Here is a 16,186-nt window from a genome sequence, read left to right on the forward strand (position 1 = left end):
AGACTGAATAATCCTCTAGGTCAAGATGGAGTCGCCCTGCATCTGCCCCTATTGCACTTTAGATTGCAAATAAGTGGAAGGCACCGGTCAGATATTATTTGCTGATTGCTTTTGGTTTTTTCCTCTCTTACAGAAACTATTAATTTTGAAATAAGAATGAAATGTATTTATGTTAAAATTATATATATTTCAGTGTGGTTATTAGCTTTATTTGCAGACAAACATCATTAAAGCTAACACGTGCCTGTTTAACAGCCAGTAACCATTCAAGTCAGCCGCAGCATTGCCACCATTGCTGAGCAGTCTCTCTTAGGTCTTTACAGAAATGATGCTGTCTCAATTCAACATCTAGAATTTTAATGTCCTTTTTGACAAATAAGTGTATATGACAGGAAATAGAAAATACAAAGAATATTCACACTACTGTGTGAGTTCCCAAAGCAGTCTGAACAAATATTTTAAGTTGGATTTCTTAAAATCCTTGTGACCTTGCTTTCTAAGTTCAGAGTGTGTATATCTTTGTTTCTGCAACTCTCTCAGCAGAGGCTAGAAATCAAGATTAAATCAGTTTGGAAAAAACTATTGAAAGAGTATAAAGCTATCCAAAAAACCCAATGCAGATAAATTTTTTTACCTGATTTTGAAATTAATATGCTAGAAATGTAAAATATATAAATAATCTTTTCTTTGGGAGAAAAACAGTGAAGGTGATGTATGATCTGCACATGAAAACTTTTGTTTGCCCCAGTACACCTGAGACGGTCCCTATTGGTCTGACCTTGCAGACCTCCAAATCCTCTGGAAGCTCTGTGGAAGTCAATGGCCTTCACCCACAGCTAGTCTCCAGGTCCTGGATTTGAAGATTTACACATTGTTAAAGGAAGTTTATCTCCAAAATCTGAAGTTTTATTAGTGATTTTATTTTGTAAATTAAGGGGGAAAATATTTTAAAGGATTAATTGAGAATGTCAAGCCTTTTCCTCTGAGAGTAAATTCTTTTTGACTAGAAGAGGAGACAGTTAACTTCTGAAAAGCATCAAGACTGATGATTTTGTCTATATAGCATTGACCTGGAAGCTCAGCCATTCAGACTAATAAATCAGGCAATTTATATTTAATCATTAACTAACTCCCGAGCCGAACAGCTGTTCAAAATTAGAAATGGGTCACCCCGGCCAGGATGACATTACAGGCAATCTATAATGCATTAGAATAAAATTATAGTGATTTTTAACTGTCTGGAAATTTATTACACTGCATGTTCCAACTCTTAAACTCTTGTTAGCCAATGTCACTAGTGATTTATGGTGCTTGGCTGGTATGGTAAAATTACTGAAGATTTAAATAGACAATCATTCTATGTTTAGTAAATCTTCAAATTTCAAAGCTATTTTGGAGAATGAGGTGGGTGCTCTTTATTGTTTATGACTTACCAGTTAGTGACAACAAGAAGAGAGAATGGATAAATCAAAAAGCCCTCTTGTAAATTAATGGTTTTATTGTCTTGTTGCCTTCAGTTAATGATTTAAAGAAAAATTCAATAACTTCTGTAGGCAAAAATGGATGTCTAAAGCACTTCAAAACAAAACTCCTATATTGCAAAGGTTGCTGTTAGAGCCTTCAACAGGAATGGTCCTTTACATGTAATTTGTTGGGCATATTTTATGAATGGAATTGGGGTTTAGGAGGCCTTCACACACCAAGTTCCTGTGTTTACACTGTGAAACATTTACATGATAGCTCTTTTAACCACATACTTTGATTAAAGATACTTCTTTTTTCTTAGTGGCTACTTTATATTCCTCTTTTATAACAAAAGAGTCTGAGTCTTCTGTGATCATAGAATTCTGTGTCTGTCTTCACAAGGTAGGATGTTTAACTATTTCAGTAAATATTTCTGATTTTTCTGAAAAATATCAACGGAAAATACTTAATGAATAAAAAATTTAACAATTAGTTTGTTACTTTGTTTGCATACACATAGAAAATTATATTTTAAATGAGAGTGAGTTGTTATTTGATTTTATAATTTGTACAACTTTCAAGAACAAGCACATCTAAGAGTATTATTTAAGCTCTTAGGCAGCTGACACCAACAAAAAGCAAGCATTTAACACAAAATTATATGAAGTATGGAGGATACATCCTATTCAGAGATTTTCATCGATATTTTATTGCATCATATAAAGGACTGGAAAAATATTATTTGATTACTGTCATTGCTCTGAAAAACAAATGTCTGTATGGACATACAGACAAATGTCTTTATGGGTAAAGAACAGTCCTTATAAAGTGCTTTCCTTCTTTCATCCTGGCCCTTGCTTTCCTTCAGTTCCTCTACTCACTGGAGAATGATTTCCTGAGGTTTCCCTGATTGAAGTGAATAAATTGTGAAACTATTTTATCTGAAGTATTTCAAACAAGACAAACAAAGAAGAGATGTTATGGCAGTCTATTCAAATTTTACATCTAGAATTTTATCAGTTTGAAGATGACTCTAATGGATGATCAATTTTTACCTTCCTTTCCATGCTGAAGCTATTTGAACATGCATTCATGCATACATTCATTCCTTTGCTGGGAATTGCATACACAGAACAATCAAAGGTTAATGTGCCAAATACTGCTAGTTTGGGGTTTATGTCATGGCACACATCCCAGTTGAAAAAGAGATGATTCATGTCTTTAACATAAACTTTCTTTAAAGAAGATGCATTCATTTTTCTGAAATCCTTTAGCCACCATTTTGACATTTTAAATAGATGGTGGGCTGTCTTTATAACATAACTGGAATAAAATGACAGCTTTCCACATAGCTACTTATAAGAAATCATCAATATTTGAGACCATTCCTGACTATTCATACAAAATATTCCAGGGTAAGTGTGGTTAAGATAACCTCTGCAGAGTGCACAAGGGAAATTGGGTTTCTCTGTAGGGAAAAAAATATATGAAGAACTTTGATACTATCATTGCAACTGGAAGGAACCATCTGAGATAATCCACTCCCACTACCCAAACTGGATTTGTTAAACCAGGTTGTCCAGCACCATGGAAATTCTACAACCTCTCTGGGTGACCTGTGTGTTTGTCCACCATCATCTTTCCTCCTGTTATAATTTCAAATCATTGCAGCCTTAACTGAGTAAAACATCTGGAGCTATTAGGTAAAAGAAGGCAGATAAATAAGAGTAAAAAGTCCTGCAAGTCTTCGTAGAATGATTTGGGTTTGAAGGGATCCTAAAGATTATGTAAGTTACATCCCCCCTGCCATGGGCAGGGACACCAACTCTACTGCCTTGGTCCTTCCCTTGGAAAAAAAAGTGTGAGGAAAAAAAGGTAGAATTTACATCTTTATTGAGGTCAAAACAGCTTTTCCTTTTTTTTTTTTCTTTTGCCTTTTCTGAATGTTGCTGGAAATCCTTGCACTGGCAGTAGTATACCAGCTGTATCTGATCTAGACAAAACTGATTACTGAAAAAAGTCTGTAGATAGAATGCTTGATGAAGAGTTCTATCCTATTGTTTTCAGCTTCAAAAGTTTCAAATCACCACGAGAAAGTATGTATTGCTTCCAGCATTTGCAATCTTTGGAAGTGTATCTCTTGCTGACAGAGTACTTCTCCTGCTGTATTTTGTGTGCTTCAACTTTTTAATGTGGAGATTAACATTAAACATTCTGTCACTTCCATGTTGCTCAGGAGATAATGTTTTCCAATTTTGCTTTGAAGCCTGAAAAACATGTATTTGAGTTAGTCCATTGGAAACCTCAAAGCAAAAAAGAAAACTTTATGTCGTGGTATCTTACTTACTAGCAGCACTTGTGTTTTTATTTTGGACCCTTCTCAAAAGAGTAACTGATGGGGCATTTCTGTATTCCTTTTCTAAAGGCAGAAAAAAGTAAAATTTACTGGACAAAATGGGAGTCTCAGGAACCTGCTTTGTTAAAGTTGCTATCTTTCAAAAATTTGAAGTACAGATCTGGTATTTGTTTTCAGTATATGTATATATGCACGTGTATGTATATATATGCACTAATATATATATGTGTGTGTATATATATCTGTATATATATATGTATGTGTATATATATATATATACATGCACACACACATACTTTCTTTAGATTACAAGTATATTCTGAGTGGCATGAGAGAAAGAGAGGTTCTCTTGGGCAAAAAAAAAAAGTCCCTTCCCTTTCCAATTCTCAATGCTGAAGTCTGCTCTTTATGACAGCTTTGTAACAGTGAAAGACCTGTACAGAGAGACCTATTCTGCTTAGCTTTTCAGGTCCAGAAAGAGCATATAGTTACGATAATTCCCATTTTTCTGTACACAGGAGAAACTAATAGTACTCAGTAAATGCATGGATGTTTTAATCCTTAGGATTGTCTCTTTCTCCTTACTTGTGAAGCTTTGGACTATTCCTTTCTTCCTTGCTGCTGCAAATGCTCATCACCTCTTCCTACTTGTTTCCTATATTCACTGTGTTGCCTATATTTCCATACTGTTTATTAATAGTCATGTATAGAAGGAACATCAAGTTGTTCTATGCCATGAAGTATCAGCTTTGCGCAGATACAGTGACAATAGATGTATCTATATGTTAAAATATTTTCCTTGCATTGTGTGAAAATTAATATTAGGAACCCTGATAACACCCCAGTGCTAGTGTTTTTCACAAGGAAGTATTTCAGCTCATAGAAATGATTGTATTACTTGCCTTACAGTCCAGAGATAAAACAAATCATGTTTTCAGTCTTTTGATATATTTAGATGAATGTATTACACATGGAAGATAGATATGTTGCATGCTTGCAGAGGACAGTGTATGCCTGTTGGGACTTTTGTTCCTATATTTTCAGCAAATTCATCAAAAATTAGGTTTATTTGGGGCTCAGGGAATAGAATCAAGGGTTAGACAATTTAAGGTGGTATGCATTTTGTAATAATATCACATTGTGCCACAGAAACTGCACTAGAGGTGTGGTGCCATTCTTATTACTAATAATCGTGCAGTTTTGGCTCAAATTCAATATATGTAATGCTTTTAATTTAAACGACCACCCATATACATGGGTTATTTTGTTTCAGTGTGTACTTTTAAAAGATGCTCCAGTCTAGTCTGGAGCTCTGGTCTGAGGACTAGACATGTCCAGGGAGGAGGAAAATTTTGATGGAAGAGTTTTTAAGACACTTCTGAATGGGATAGAAGATTGTTCAGGCTTAATACTGATGATGTTTTCCTTTATTTATAGGTTTTGAATTCAATCCAAAACCCACAAATAAGGAAGTCTGGGATAACACCATGAAGGAATTGGTGGGGGTTTGCCCTTTGCTTCAGCAAGTAAAAGATCAATTCCAGGCATCTGGTATAGAGCTTCTGTTATGCTTCCATGAGCCACTTTTGTTTTTTCCAACTTAGTTATTCACTCTCTCTTACTCTGCATTAGGCAATTCCCTTCCCACCCATACCTGTTCAATAAGCACTGATTTCAGATGGTCCATTTCTTTTTGATTTCATCTCCTTGTAAATGCCTGTGACAGTGTAGCATCCAACAAGCATCACTGTCTGATGGCTGCTCTATCACAGCTTCCTGCTTAGTGAACAGGCACTCACACAAGAGCATTGCTGTACCTGGCACCCCACAGGGAGCTCCACTGCCTCTGCCCTCAGAGATCATCCCATTCTCTGGCTTTTGAGCATAGCTGAACTATATTAATAAGATGCCTTGGGAATCCTGTTTTTATAATTTTTGTGTGGATAAATACTGATTTATGTTCCAGAAATAGCTGCTTGAGAGCATACATAAGTATTGAATTTGCACTATCAGGATACACTGAAATTTATAATATACCATGGTTTTCTAATATCATTGAACTCTAAATATTTTTATGAAGTGAATATCTTAAGAGAAAACATGGTTTTTTGAATCTGTTATAAATATGATAAACTGCTTCTCATCACATTTCCTAGAACATTCTTTTGCATTTGAAACTCCACAGGGATCCTTCTTACTTTTCTGCCTTACTTTAATTTATATTAGCCCAGTTTTCTTGTGCATTGCACTGAGTCATGTCTTGCTACTTGGTAACCTTGCTGGATGATTATATTCCACTCTGATTCAAGAAGGTTCCTTTTCCTGTGATGGAGGGCCTGGACCCAATTGCCACATTGACGGATGATGCTACGATTGCAGCATGGAGTAACGAGAGACTGCCTGGTGATAGGATGCCAACAGAAAATGCCACTTCTCTAAGAAACTGCGAGTGCTGACCTCTGATGATAGATCCCCAGCAACAGGGAATTAAATGGATAAAGAATACATGCGGAGCTGACCTTAAGTCATACGTCTAGGACAGAAAGGGTATGTGCGCACTGAAGAATTGGTTTTCATGTTTACTGCCCTCAAGTTCCCCTAATTTTTGTAAGGGATTAGTGTTTGTTGGAATGCACTTACCTAAAGACTTGAAATATTGCAACACTCAGCTTATTTATCCATAGCATCATTTTCCATTTAAAAAGTTGCTTGAAAGGAAACTTGCTATTTGCAAGTGTTGGGGAGGATATAAAGTGGAGGTTGGAAAGAAAGTGGAGGTTGAGGTGCACTTCTTTTGAAGAGTAAATTGCTTTTTCAATCGTTAAGATGTAAAGCCGGATGATATGACCTTACTTATCCTGTACACTTTAGTTAGCAGAACACAGCATGTGCACCTCACAGAGGGAAAGACTCAACCCACTGTGCAGCATCCAAGGCAAAATATTACTGAGTTATATGTAAGTTGATAGCACTAGCATGTAATTGATCTGTTCATATATTTTCTTATCTTTACTTAGATTTAGGGAGATAATGCTCCATTTCAAAGTTTATTGTACTAAATTCCAGATATAACACACAATTACACAACACAGTAAATGTTCATAGCAATGCCTGATTTTTTAAATACATCTTAATCATCTAACCCATCTGCTTTGGATGAGCTCTTTTCCCTCACCTGCCTTGATTTGTTTTTCATTCTTTTCCAACCCGTACAAATAATTGTGATTTTTCCATTTATACCCTGTAATACCCTGCTATGTGAAGCTGTATTGTCTGCTTACTTATCCTTACATTTTTATCTACTCCTTTTTCCATGCCTGTGGAAACAGCGTTCTCCCAAGCTATTCAGATAACCCTTCGAGAAAGTATTTATTGTTTAGATGAGGATATACCAAAAGCTGTAACACAAAAACATAAAATGTAAAAATAATAACAAAAGATGAAATATATATGTGCTCCCCCAACATCTCTATGTTAATTCCAGTATCTTCAATGTGGGGCTGTACCCTCATATTTGCTTATAAGAAAAGCCTCAGCAATATATTTTTTGTTTAATATGAGGACTAGCAAGAGCATAGGTAGAAAAATGTTGAACTCAAGACTGTCAAACTCTCAACCACTAGGAAATTCTTTGTGAACAGTTTTGCATGGGTTAATAATGCTCTTTTATGAAAACTTCTACATTTTTGTTATATAAATGAAATCTTTTGATAACCAGCATTTATCTAATATTTGAGGAGTTTATTTATTTATTTTTTCAGGTCAAGTTTTCTGAAGACTATTGAAAGAGCTTTGGCTTTTGATGAGACTGTACTAATTGAAAACATGGGTGAATCTATTGATCCCATACTTGATCCCCTGCTTGGAAGACATATAGTTAAAAAGGGAAGGTACGTATGTTTGAGTAATCATAATTTTTCCATGACAACTGGATCTATATTGCTTTGATTGCCACATTTTGCTTACTGCTTCATAACACTTCATGAAATAAATTATTTCTTTTTAAAATGCAATGACTAAAAACTGGTGATGAGTGGATATTAAAATGTTTATATCTGCATCTGATTAGATAGCAAAATTCTGAGTTTGCAAATTGAACTCAAAATACAGTACAGACGTGTGTGTTTCTCAAACTAAAGTGGAAATCTTTACTTTTTTTTACTTCAAAAAAGGATTAAAACAAGGACAAGCAAATATTATAGTTTGGCTCAAAAGAAAAGAAAGTATTTAATTTTCTTGTTAGGCATCTGTAGCAAAAGGGAAAATATTGGAAATTACAGGCTAGATTTGGTTTTAACAATATAGGGGTTTCCAGCTGCAAAATCAGCTTAAGAAAGCTATGCCTCTGCTTTGCAGTGAATTGCCATAACTGCTTTTTGGGCCACCCCATGAAATAAATCAGTGAACTGGTTTAAAAAGAAAAAATAAGAAACAAAGCCAAAAACAAACAAACAAACAAAAACCCAAACCAAAACAAACGAGTAAAGCTACTGAGGAAAAACTAATATGGTAGAACCTAGGGCAGAAGGGCAGAAATGAGTAAGCCAAAGATGGCTTACGTTGGTATTGCCAGTCTTCCATGCATCAAACCAGTCCAGTTGATCATGCTCACAAATCCATTGAGGCAGATGTCATGGTGGTGCTAATGTCTCCTCAGTTTTACCTAGAAACATAGGCTGTTAGCAACAAAACTCACATACCCCATTTCTCGTGTGAGTGCTCCAAATACCCCAGTTCAGGGACTGTTCTGATCTCCCCCTCCCAATGAAAGGACTACAGCTCTGCCAGCCTTGTGAGCCCCACCCCAGAGGTTTGTAGGTGGGCCTTCAAGTAGGAGATTCAAATTCAAAGCTGAGTTAGTTTGTTTTCTCTGGTCTGATGTTGCAGCGGCAGGAGTGGTAGATGGTACAAGGGAGGGTAACCTTGTGTTCTGACCCTTTTGGAGTGTCTGTAATCTCATTTTTCATTCACATGCCACTTTTTTCCCCTAGATTTTGAAAAATTATTGTCAAACTTAGAAAATGTCAACAAAAATATTTCCTAAGATCGAATTTAGATACCTTTAGATACACATTTTCAGGATGATAATAGGAAAAATAAAGAAGCTTGTACTCGGTGCAAGAGAATTTCAGTCTGTGATGTCTTCCATCACTTTTCACAGAAACTTCCAATGTGATTTTTGAGTCTTCTATGCAGCTGCCAACCTAAATAATAATGTTGCTTTGTGGTTACATGAGAGTACACTTGGTAACCTCATCAAATGTTTCATCTGATGAACTAAAATGCTATGCTATTGTTTATGTTCAAATATGAATTTATTTTTTTCTGAAAGACTCTTATAGTCTTGTTTGCAAACAACACATCAACAAGCTAGATTTTTTGTGTTGAAAAATGTGGTGTTTATTCTAATATAAAGTCAAAGATACTCCTGAAGCATTTCTGAATGGGTCTCAAATACTACTCAGAGTCTTTAGAGTGCTTGCACAGTTTCAGATTGTCAAAAGAGAAAATATGTAAAAAAGGATAAATAAAAATAGTATCTAGTTTTGGACAAATTGCCCAAGCTTTCTCTCCCTTCTTTCTCCCATATTTCATGCACAGGTGACTGCAGAGAAAATCGAGGTAGTACAAAACAGTTCAAATCTCCTTGCATGCATGAAACTCCTGGAAGATGCACTCTTACTCTGCACTGTGAGACCTTGAAATGATCCCTCTTTGTTACATTTTTCTATAGTGGTATTTGAAATATTTCAGAGTAAGAGCATACAGGTTGCTTTATAATCCATAGTGAAGAAACTCTACTAAAAATTAGGATTATACTGATCAAAAAGAGAGACCAGAAATTCCACAGGCTAAAAGATTTTTAAGGCAAGAGAGAGGGAATAGAAATAGAAATAAATTGGATTGAAAAGGACAAGGGTCACAGCAATGTAGTTTTGCCTTAGCAAAGGCTTCCATGTAGCACAAGAGAGCTGTGCACATAGATACAAATGCAAATATATGAAGCTATTAAAAATAGGTCCTTCTGCTGAATATTTTAGGCAGCATTACATGACCTAGCATTCTGTGCCTCACTGAAGATGCACAGGTCTCCTTTGTGGGATACTAGTAATATATATACCCCTTTATTACCAAATATGCAGAGTTTTCCTCATTCTGGATTCATTTCTGTCATTTGTTTGTTTTAGTAGTTGTGTCAGGTACTTTGAATTTTTTTTCCTAATAAAGAAAGACTAGAAAGGTATTTGTGATAGATATGGTGCAGTCCAGCAGTTGAAGTTCATTAATAATTGGAATGTTGCAGAGTATGAAGTAATGAATACTAATTACTCCTTTCATGTCTGACAGCACCCCATGGACCAATACATCAGCCCAGACTTTAATTTGGTTCTAGTAATGGTTTCATCAATAGTACATTAATTCTGTGTTTGAAAAGATGTACAGTTGAACCTGACCCACACAGTAGATACCACTGTCATAAAATGGCCACATACTGACAACAACTGGATAATTGCAAATAATTAAATCCACTGAGCTTCAGACAATCCTAATTTTAAGTAAAATATATCTTATCATATTAATCGACAGAAAGCATAGCATGGGAGATTTATCAACTTGTACTCCTTCCAAAGCACATTTACTAGCCTTCTTATTAGAGAACTTGCTGATCTGTGAAGCAGCTTCATGAAAGTACTTTTCCCCTTTCTTGTTTACCAAGATGGTTCTTATGTTGGACTCTTGGATATTCTGTAACACCAGCTCCTGGTATTTTTCTGAATGAAGCCTGCAAAAGAAATTCTTAGCCTTTAAGAACTTCACATGGATATAATTTATATTTTCCTCAAAACCACGTGACTGCAGGGTGAACTGCAGGTACTTGTTATCTCTGAAAAACAGACTTCATGCTTAAGAACCTTAGTATATATTTAAAAGCCTAACAAGTTAAAGGTATTCAAATTTTGATACATTTTTAATTTTAATTTTGGAGCTGCAAAGATGCTCCGTTGTTCTTACTGTGATGCCTATGGATTTTTTGGATTTTTAGCTTTTTGTAGATTTTAGAAGTAGTTGTGTAGTAAATGTAGATTTTAATGTAGCTGTATAATCCCTTACACTTTAGCACAGTAGTTTCCACTTACCCAAACCCTTTTCTCCATTTCATATTGAACTTTCTAAATTCCTTTAGCTTGTTTAGACTTCCCTGAAGGTAGTCCTTCATTCTGTTGAAGAACATTTGCACCCTGACTTGAACAACAAGATACACCAACAGACAAAGCAACCTTCAAAACCCGGAACCTTGGACAGGCTCCAAGGATTGGACATGCTGTGACAAAGAGGAAGATGAGGAAGGGGGAGTCTTAGAGGCCCCTGACTCAATTTCCAGAGGAGCATGCCAGGGGCAGAACTGGGGGGTGGATAGATCTGGGATTGGATGGACTGTACCTTAAATTGTGGAGCCCCCGGACACATGGCATGCACGTGCATCTGTACCCCCATGGTTTGAAGACCTTCTGTTAAAACTGCTCTCTACCTTATCTCTACTGGTGCCTGGTGAGTAATTTTTTGGCTCCCAAGTGATTCTTTAAGGCAACAATGACTGTGGCCTTATGTTCAAAATGGCTTTAAAATGATAAGATTTTTGCTAAAATATTTCAGGATATTTGCTTTAAGAAGCAGGAGAAAAGGAAAAAAAATAAAATAATTTAAAAAAAAAAATCAGTTGTAATACATAGCTGTATATAAGCATGAAGGGCACAAGAAAAAAGTAAGGAAAATTTGGGTCCAATGTATTAGCAATGTATGCAGCAATGATTCAAAATGCAAATACTGAGATTTTTTGAAGCAGATAAGTTAAGGCATAAAAGTAATCGGGTACCAATTCTACAGTGGTGTATGATTTTGGCCCTCGCCTCCTATAAGAGGAATGATGCCATTAAATTGGTTTGGTCTGGATGACCTTTATTATTTGAATTTTACCTATGTGTTTCCTATCCTATCTCCGCAGCACCACTGTTTTGGAGATCACTGAATATGAGTATTAATTTTAATAGATCGATGTCATTTTGACTCATAGGAGAGAAGACAGAGGAATAAATTTATTGTTCATAAGCCTCCTTTTTGCTGTAGCATGAGCTCTTACACCTGCTCAGATCCTTTGCACAGTCACAAAGAGGTAGTCATGTCTTCTCAGTTGCAAGATTAGGTTATTACAAAATTCTTTAAGATGTCTTGAAATTTGATTTATGTGCAAATGTAGCTTGTATGAACAAGTTTCCCTTCTTATGTGGCATGACTATTATTCATGAAACAGCAAGACAATTCACTCGCTTTCTCCACAGGGAGAAGCTTTCCTTGCCTTGAACGTCTCACTGGCTGTGCAACTTCAAGGTAGTGCTTTTCCCACTGAACTAGTTTGACCAACTTGCACAGTTTGCCTGCTGAGATTGCCTAGTAAAAGCTCCGTTCTGCACTTTTTTCACCTGACTTATTTAACTTCATTCTTTAAATTACTTGTTGGAGTTTGCAAGTTGGTTCCAGAAGCTTTTAATTTTAAGCAGCAGGAACTCAAAGAAGGCTCCTTCAGAAAATGCATTTATGCCTCTTTCTTCCCACTGAAAAATATTGTTTCCCTTTCCTTTCCTGTCCAAGAATTTACCACTTCTTTTCATTCTTACTGAGCTGATCCAAAACATCTCACTAAAGGAAGCTATGCCACCATTCTGCCATTTACAGTCATGGTTTGTTTTGGAGAACATCTGCCCTGAAAGGTACTCTGAAGCTGTTTCATGATATGAAGCCAGGTTCTTATACTCAAAATTTTTTCTCCTTCATGAGATCCTCTCTTTGAAAGACCTAGGCATTTTTACCTTAGGCAGGACATGCGGAAGGGAATAGCATGTTTTTGTGTCAATAAATCAAATTTTGACAGATCAGAACAGATGTGGCACTATTCCTAGTCTTCTTATAGCTGAAAATTTAGTACTCATGTTACATTCTGGAATTTATTTGGCTTTATATTTGCTTTTGCTAAAAACAATTTATTCCTCAAGGTGTATACAGAATTTTTAAAGTGCTTTGTGAATCCCTTTTGAATCCCTTAATCTACTTTATTTCAAAATCTACAAGAAAAAAATAATGGAGAGCAATCTCTCTTTGATTTACTTTGTGTGTTCTTAAATAAGAGGGAGATTGAACTCATGTGAAAGATTCTCTGTCCATTCCTGGGTAGAGTGGTACATTGATTCCATCCATTCTATCCGCCTTTGCTGATGGAATAGGAGATGATGAAGAAAACATTGCCTAAAGTAGAATTTGGTTTTAGAAATTTCTTTGGTGACCATCTTTTAATATTCCTTCTATCATGGATTTCCACTATTAGTGCCTATATTGCTACATTTCTTCATAATCCAGAATTAACCTCTAGACAGAAACATTTCATTGAATAAAATGAAGTCGTCCTACTGGGTTACCCTACCTCTGTGTTTATCATTGTTGCATATACTCCTTGAACCGTGCCAGAGCAATAACAAAATATTTCTTTTTCCCAAATCTGTAGTTAACAGAAATCCTAGAACAGCTGCAGTAATAAAACCCACTGAGTCGTTATGTAGTTTTTGCCTTTCATAGGTGATAATCGCAGAAATTAGATATTTAGTGCTTCTGTGAATTGAGAACCCATAAAGGACATATTTGAATACAGAACTCCAAAGCTTAGTACAGACCTTCTGAAATGTGGTGTGACTCCCTTAGCAAAGGTTTTTCTCTTGACAAAACAAACTGAAGAACTTGTCTTGTGTCAGATCTCTTCTTGTCTCATCCCTATGTGTGTAAAGAAAGCAAAGGAAAATTGCTTTCTCCATGTCAAGCTCTACTGTTTTGTTCCCTCCGGCTGTAGCCAGTTTTGAAAGCTGTGGAGACCATGTTGCAGAACTGGACAGTGAATTCATGTCCACCTGACAAAGGTTGTATAATCTGAAGGACATGACTGTATGGCTAAATTATTTCACTATTATACACACATAAGCCTGGGAAACCCATCTTCAGCAGTTGGCATGGCAGTATTACGCCATACATGTCTGAAATTGAGTACTGTAGAGTCATGGGTTTCCTAGCACCAGACATATTAGGGGTTTTTTTTAGGAATTCACTTGCAGTATATAATAAGTAACTATCATTTCTTCCTGATCCTTGGTGAAATGCAGAAGGATCTCAGCACACCATTTCATTTAGACTGTCTTCTGGATAAGGGCATGTCAGAAGCAGGCAAGGATGTTAAGAGCTAAAATGTATGTCCCTGACTCCAGCAATGCCCTGTGATAGACTTGAAAGAATGCAATGTTAAAATTTCTACAGAAAGTATTTATTTTATTCATGTTCTGATGTGACTTTCCTGAGTTGTGTTTAAAGTGTTTAGCATCTATACTATTGCAATCACTTTGAAAATTGACCAAATGCATGTTTGGATTTTGTGAAGAGTTTGTGGCTACCTATGTTCCGTGGTATAAAAGTTCTATTGATCTTTTATTTAACAGTTTTGTTGCTAATATTTGAATCTTCTTTCTTGTCAGAGAACATTCAAAGCCATTCCTGTACAGAAACACTGGTTTTGTGCTCGTGTGTGGCAGGTGAATCCTAAAAATTGACATATTGCTCACTGTGGAAGTAGATGATAAAAAGCTGTGTCAGTGGCCCACACCAGACCAGACACAGAGCACACACTGCAGTCCATAAGCAGTCTTTCAATTTTATTTTTTTTATATACTGTGCCACAGACATAGGAAGGTGAACTTTATGTTGACTGACTGCTGGGCTCCAAATGGTACTTCAGCAGTAGCAGTGTTGCTGTATAGGACAGGCTGGCACCTTTCATTCAAGACGAGGAATCAGGAAATGACATCTCTTGGGTAAGGGATTTTATTCAGTGAGTAAAAAATGAGTTTAGTATAACTCATTCTTTCACCCAGCAAATAATTGGTTTGGAACAAAACATTTAGTAGACTACCTTAAAAAAATTATTTTTGTTGTTTCAGTCACCAGCCATTCTCTCTCCTCTGGTCACTATCAGTTTGCTATAAATATGTATCTGCTTAGTTCCTTAGGATTTACTGCTGAGCTATTTCAGAACATGGAGAAGTGAGCTATATTTAAGGAAATTGTAAAAACTAACAACTATCTCATTAGGGTTTGTTTGAAAACTTAGCTAAGTTTGTGGTAAGTTATGACAATAGACATCCCTAAGCCATGGACTCTTCAGGACAGCAGTGAACAATCTCCCTGTGTCTGCTGTATATGCAAACTAAACTATGCCAGTTAAGAAATACTCTGTGTATTCTTCATAGAATTTTGGTGTGTTCAATCATCTTCATTTTGTTTCTTAAGTTGCAGGCACATAAAGTTTGGTTTGTATCCATTTTCTGTGCTGCCAAGATCATGCAGTACCCATCTTTTTCAATCTGAGATACTTACAGGGTTTTAATTCAGTGAGATGCCCATTCTCGTGCATTTTATTCCTTCTCAGATATATCAAGATTGAAGAGAAAAAAATGTGAATTCAACAAGAATTTCCATCTCATCCTTCACACTAAGCTGGCTAACACTCACTACAAGCGAGAACTGCAGGCTCAGGCCACCCTCATTAATTTCTCTGTCACTGAGGACAGGCTGGAAGACCAGCTGTTGGCTGAGGTTGTTAGTCCTGAAAGGCAAGACTTAGAAAAACATAAGGTAAAGGCTATCTTTTGATTTGTCTGTTGCCTGTTCCAAGATTTTAAGGCTAGAATTAATATGCCTGTTTGAATTGGCTGTACAGTAATTGTTAGTAGCCCATATATCAGAAAAATTTAAGGGTCAGATTCTGCAAAGTGTAGAAAGTACTTCTACTGATTTGCTCAAATCTATGCTCCCAGAGGGCTCATCTTGACCTAAAGCTCTCCTAGAAATTAAAATTTATTGTGATATTATTCCCACACTTCTCTCTACTGCTTGGTTTGCTCTGTACGTTGCATTTAATTTACAATGCAGGATTAAAGCCTTCTGCAGTGCTTTCTGCTTCAGTGATCTTAAGCCAATAAATGTAAATAAAATTTCATGCCAGTCCATAAGGGGATATGATGGCACTGTTAGGAGCTGGGATATTTGGTTAATAGATCACAATTTATCCCTGCAAGAATGCAGTTCTGTGGCTGCTGCAGTCATACCAATGTATAGTAACCTATGAGGAGAAATGCTTTTATAGGTGGTTATAGAAAGGACTTTGGGCAGATTGTCATCTATGAGATAAAAAATGAAATAAAAAATACTTAGGGCTGTGAAATTGATAACAAGAATACTTCCTATTTCTCTATTGTGTCTTTCCAGTTATCTCAT

At 36.1% G+C, this 16,186-nt stretch overlaps 1 protein-coding gene across 1 annotated transcript in view; it reads left to right on the plus strand.

Annotated features, from left to right (window-relative positions):
- The window catches only part of DNAH11 (dynein axonemal heavy chain 11), a 105,957-nt gene that overhangs the window by 71,939 nt on the left and 17,832 nt on the right, over nt 1–16,186 (plus strand). The window contains 5 exon segments of the mRNA XM_017823834.1: nt 6,130–6,343; nt 6,346–6,367; nt 7,588–7,718; nt 14,593–14,602; nt 15,358–15,544. Coding sequence (XP_017679323.1) covers nt 6,130–6,343; nt 6,346–6,367; nt 7,588–7,718; nt 14,593–14,602; nt 15,358–15,544 — 564 coding nt within the window.

This window comes from Lepidothrix coronata, unplaced genomic scaffold, assembly GCF_001604755.1.
Source record: "Lepidothrix coronata isolate B3197 unplaced genomic scaffold, Lepidothrix_coronata-1.0 Scaffold106, whole genome shotgun sequence".
Taxonomy (NCBI): Eukaryota; Metazoa; Chordata; class Aves; order Passeriformes; family Pipridae; genus Lepidothrix; species Lepidothrix coronata.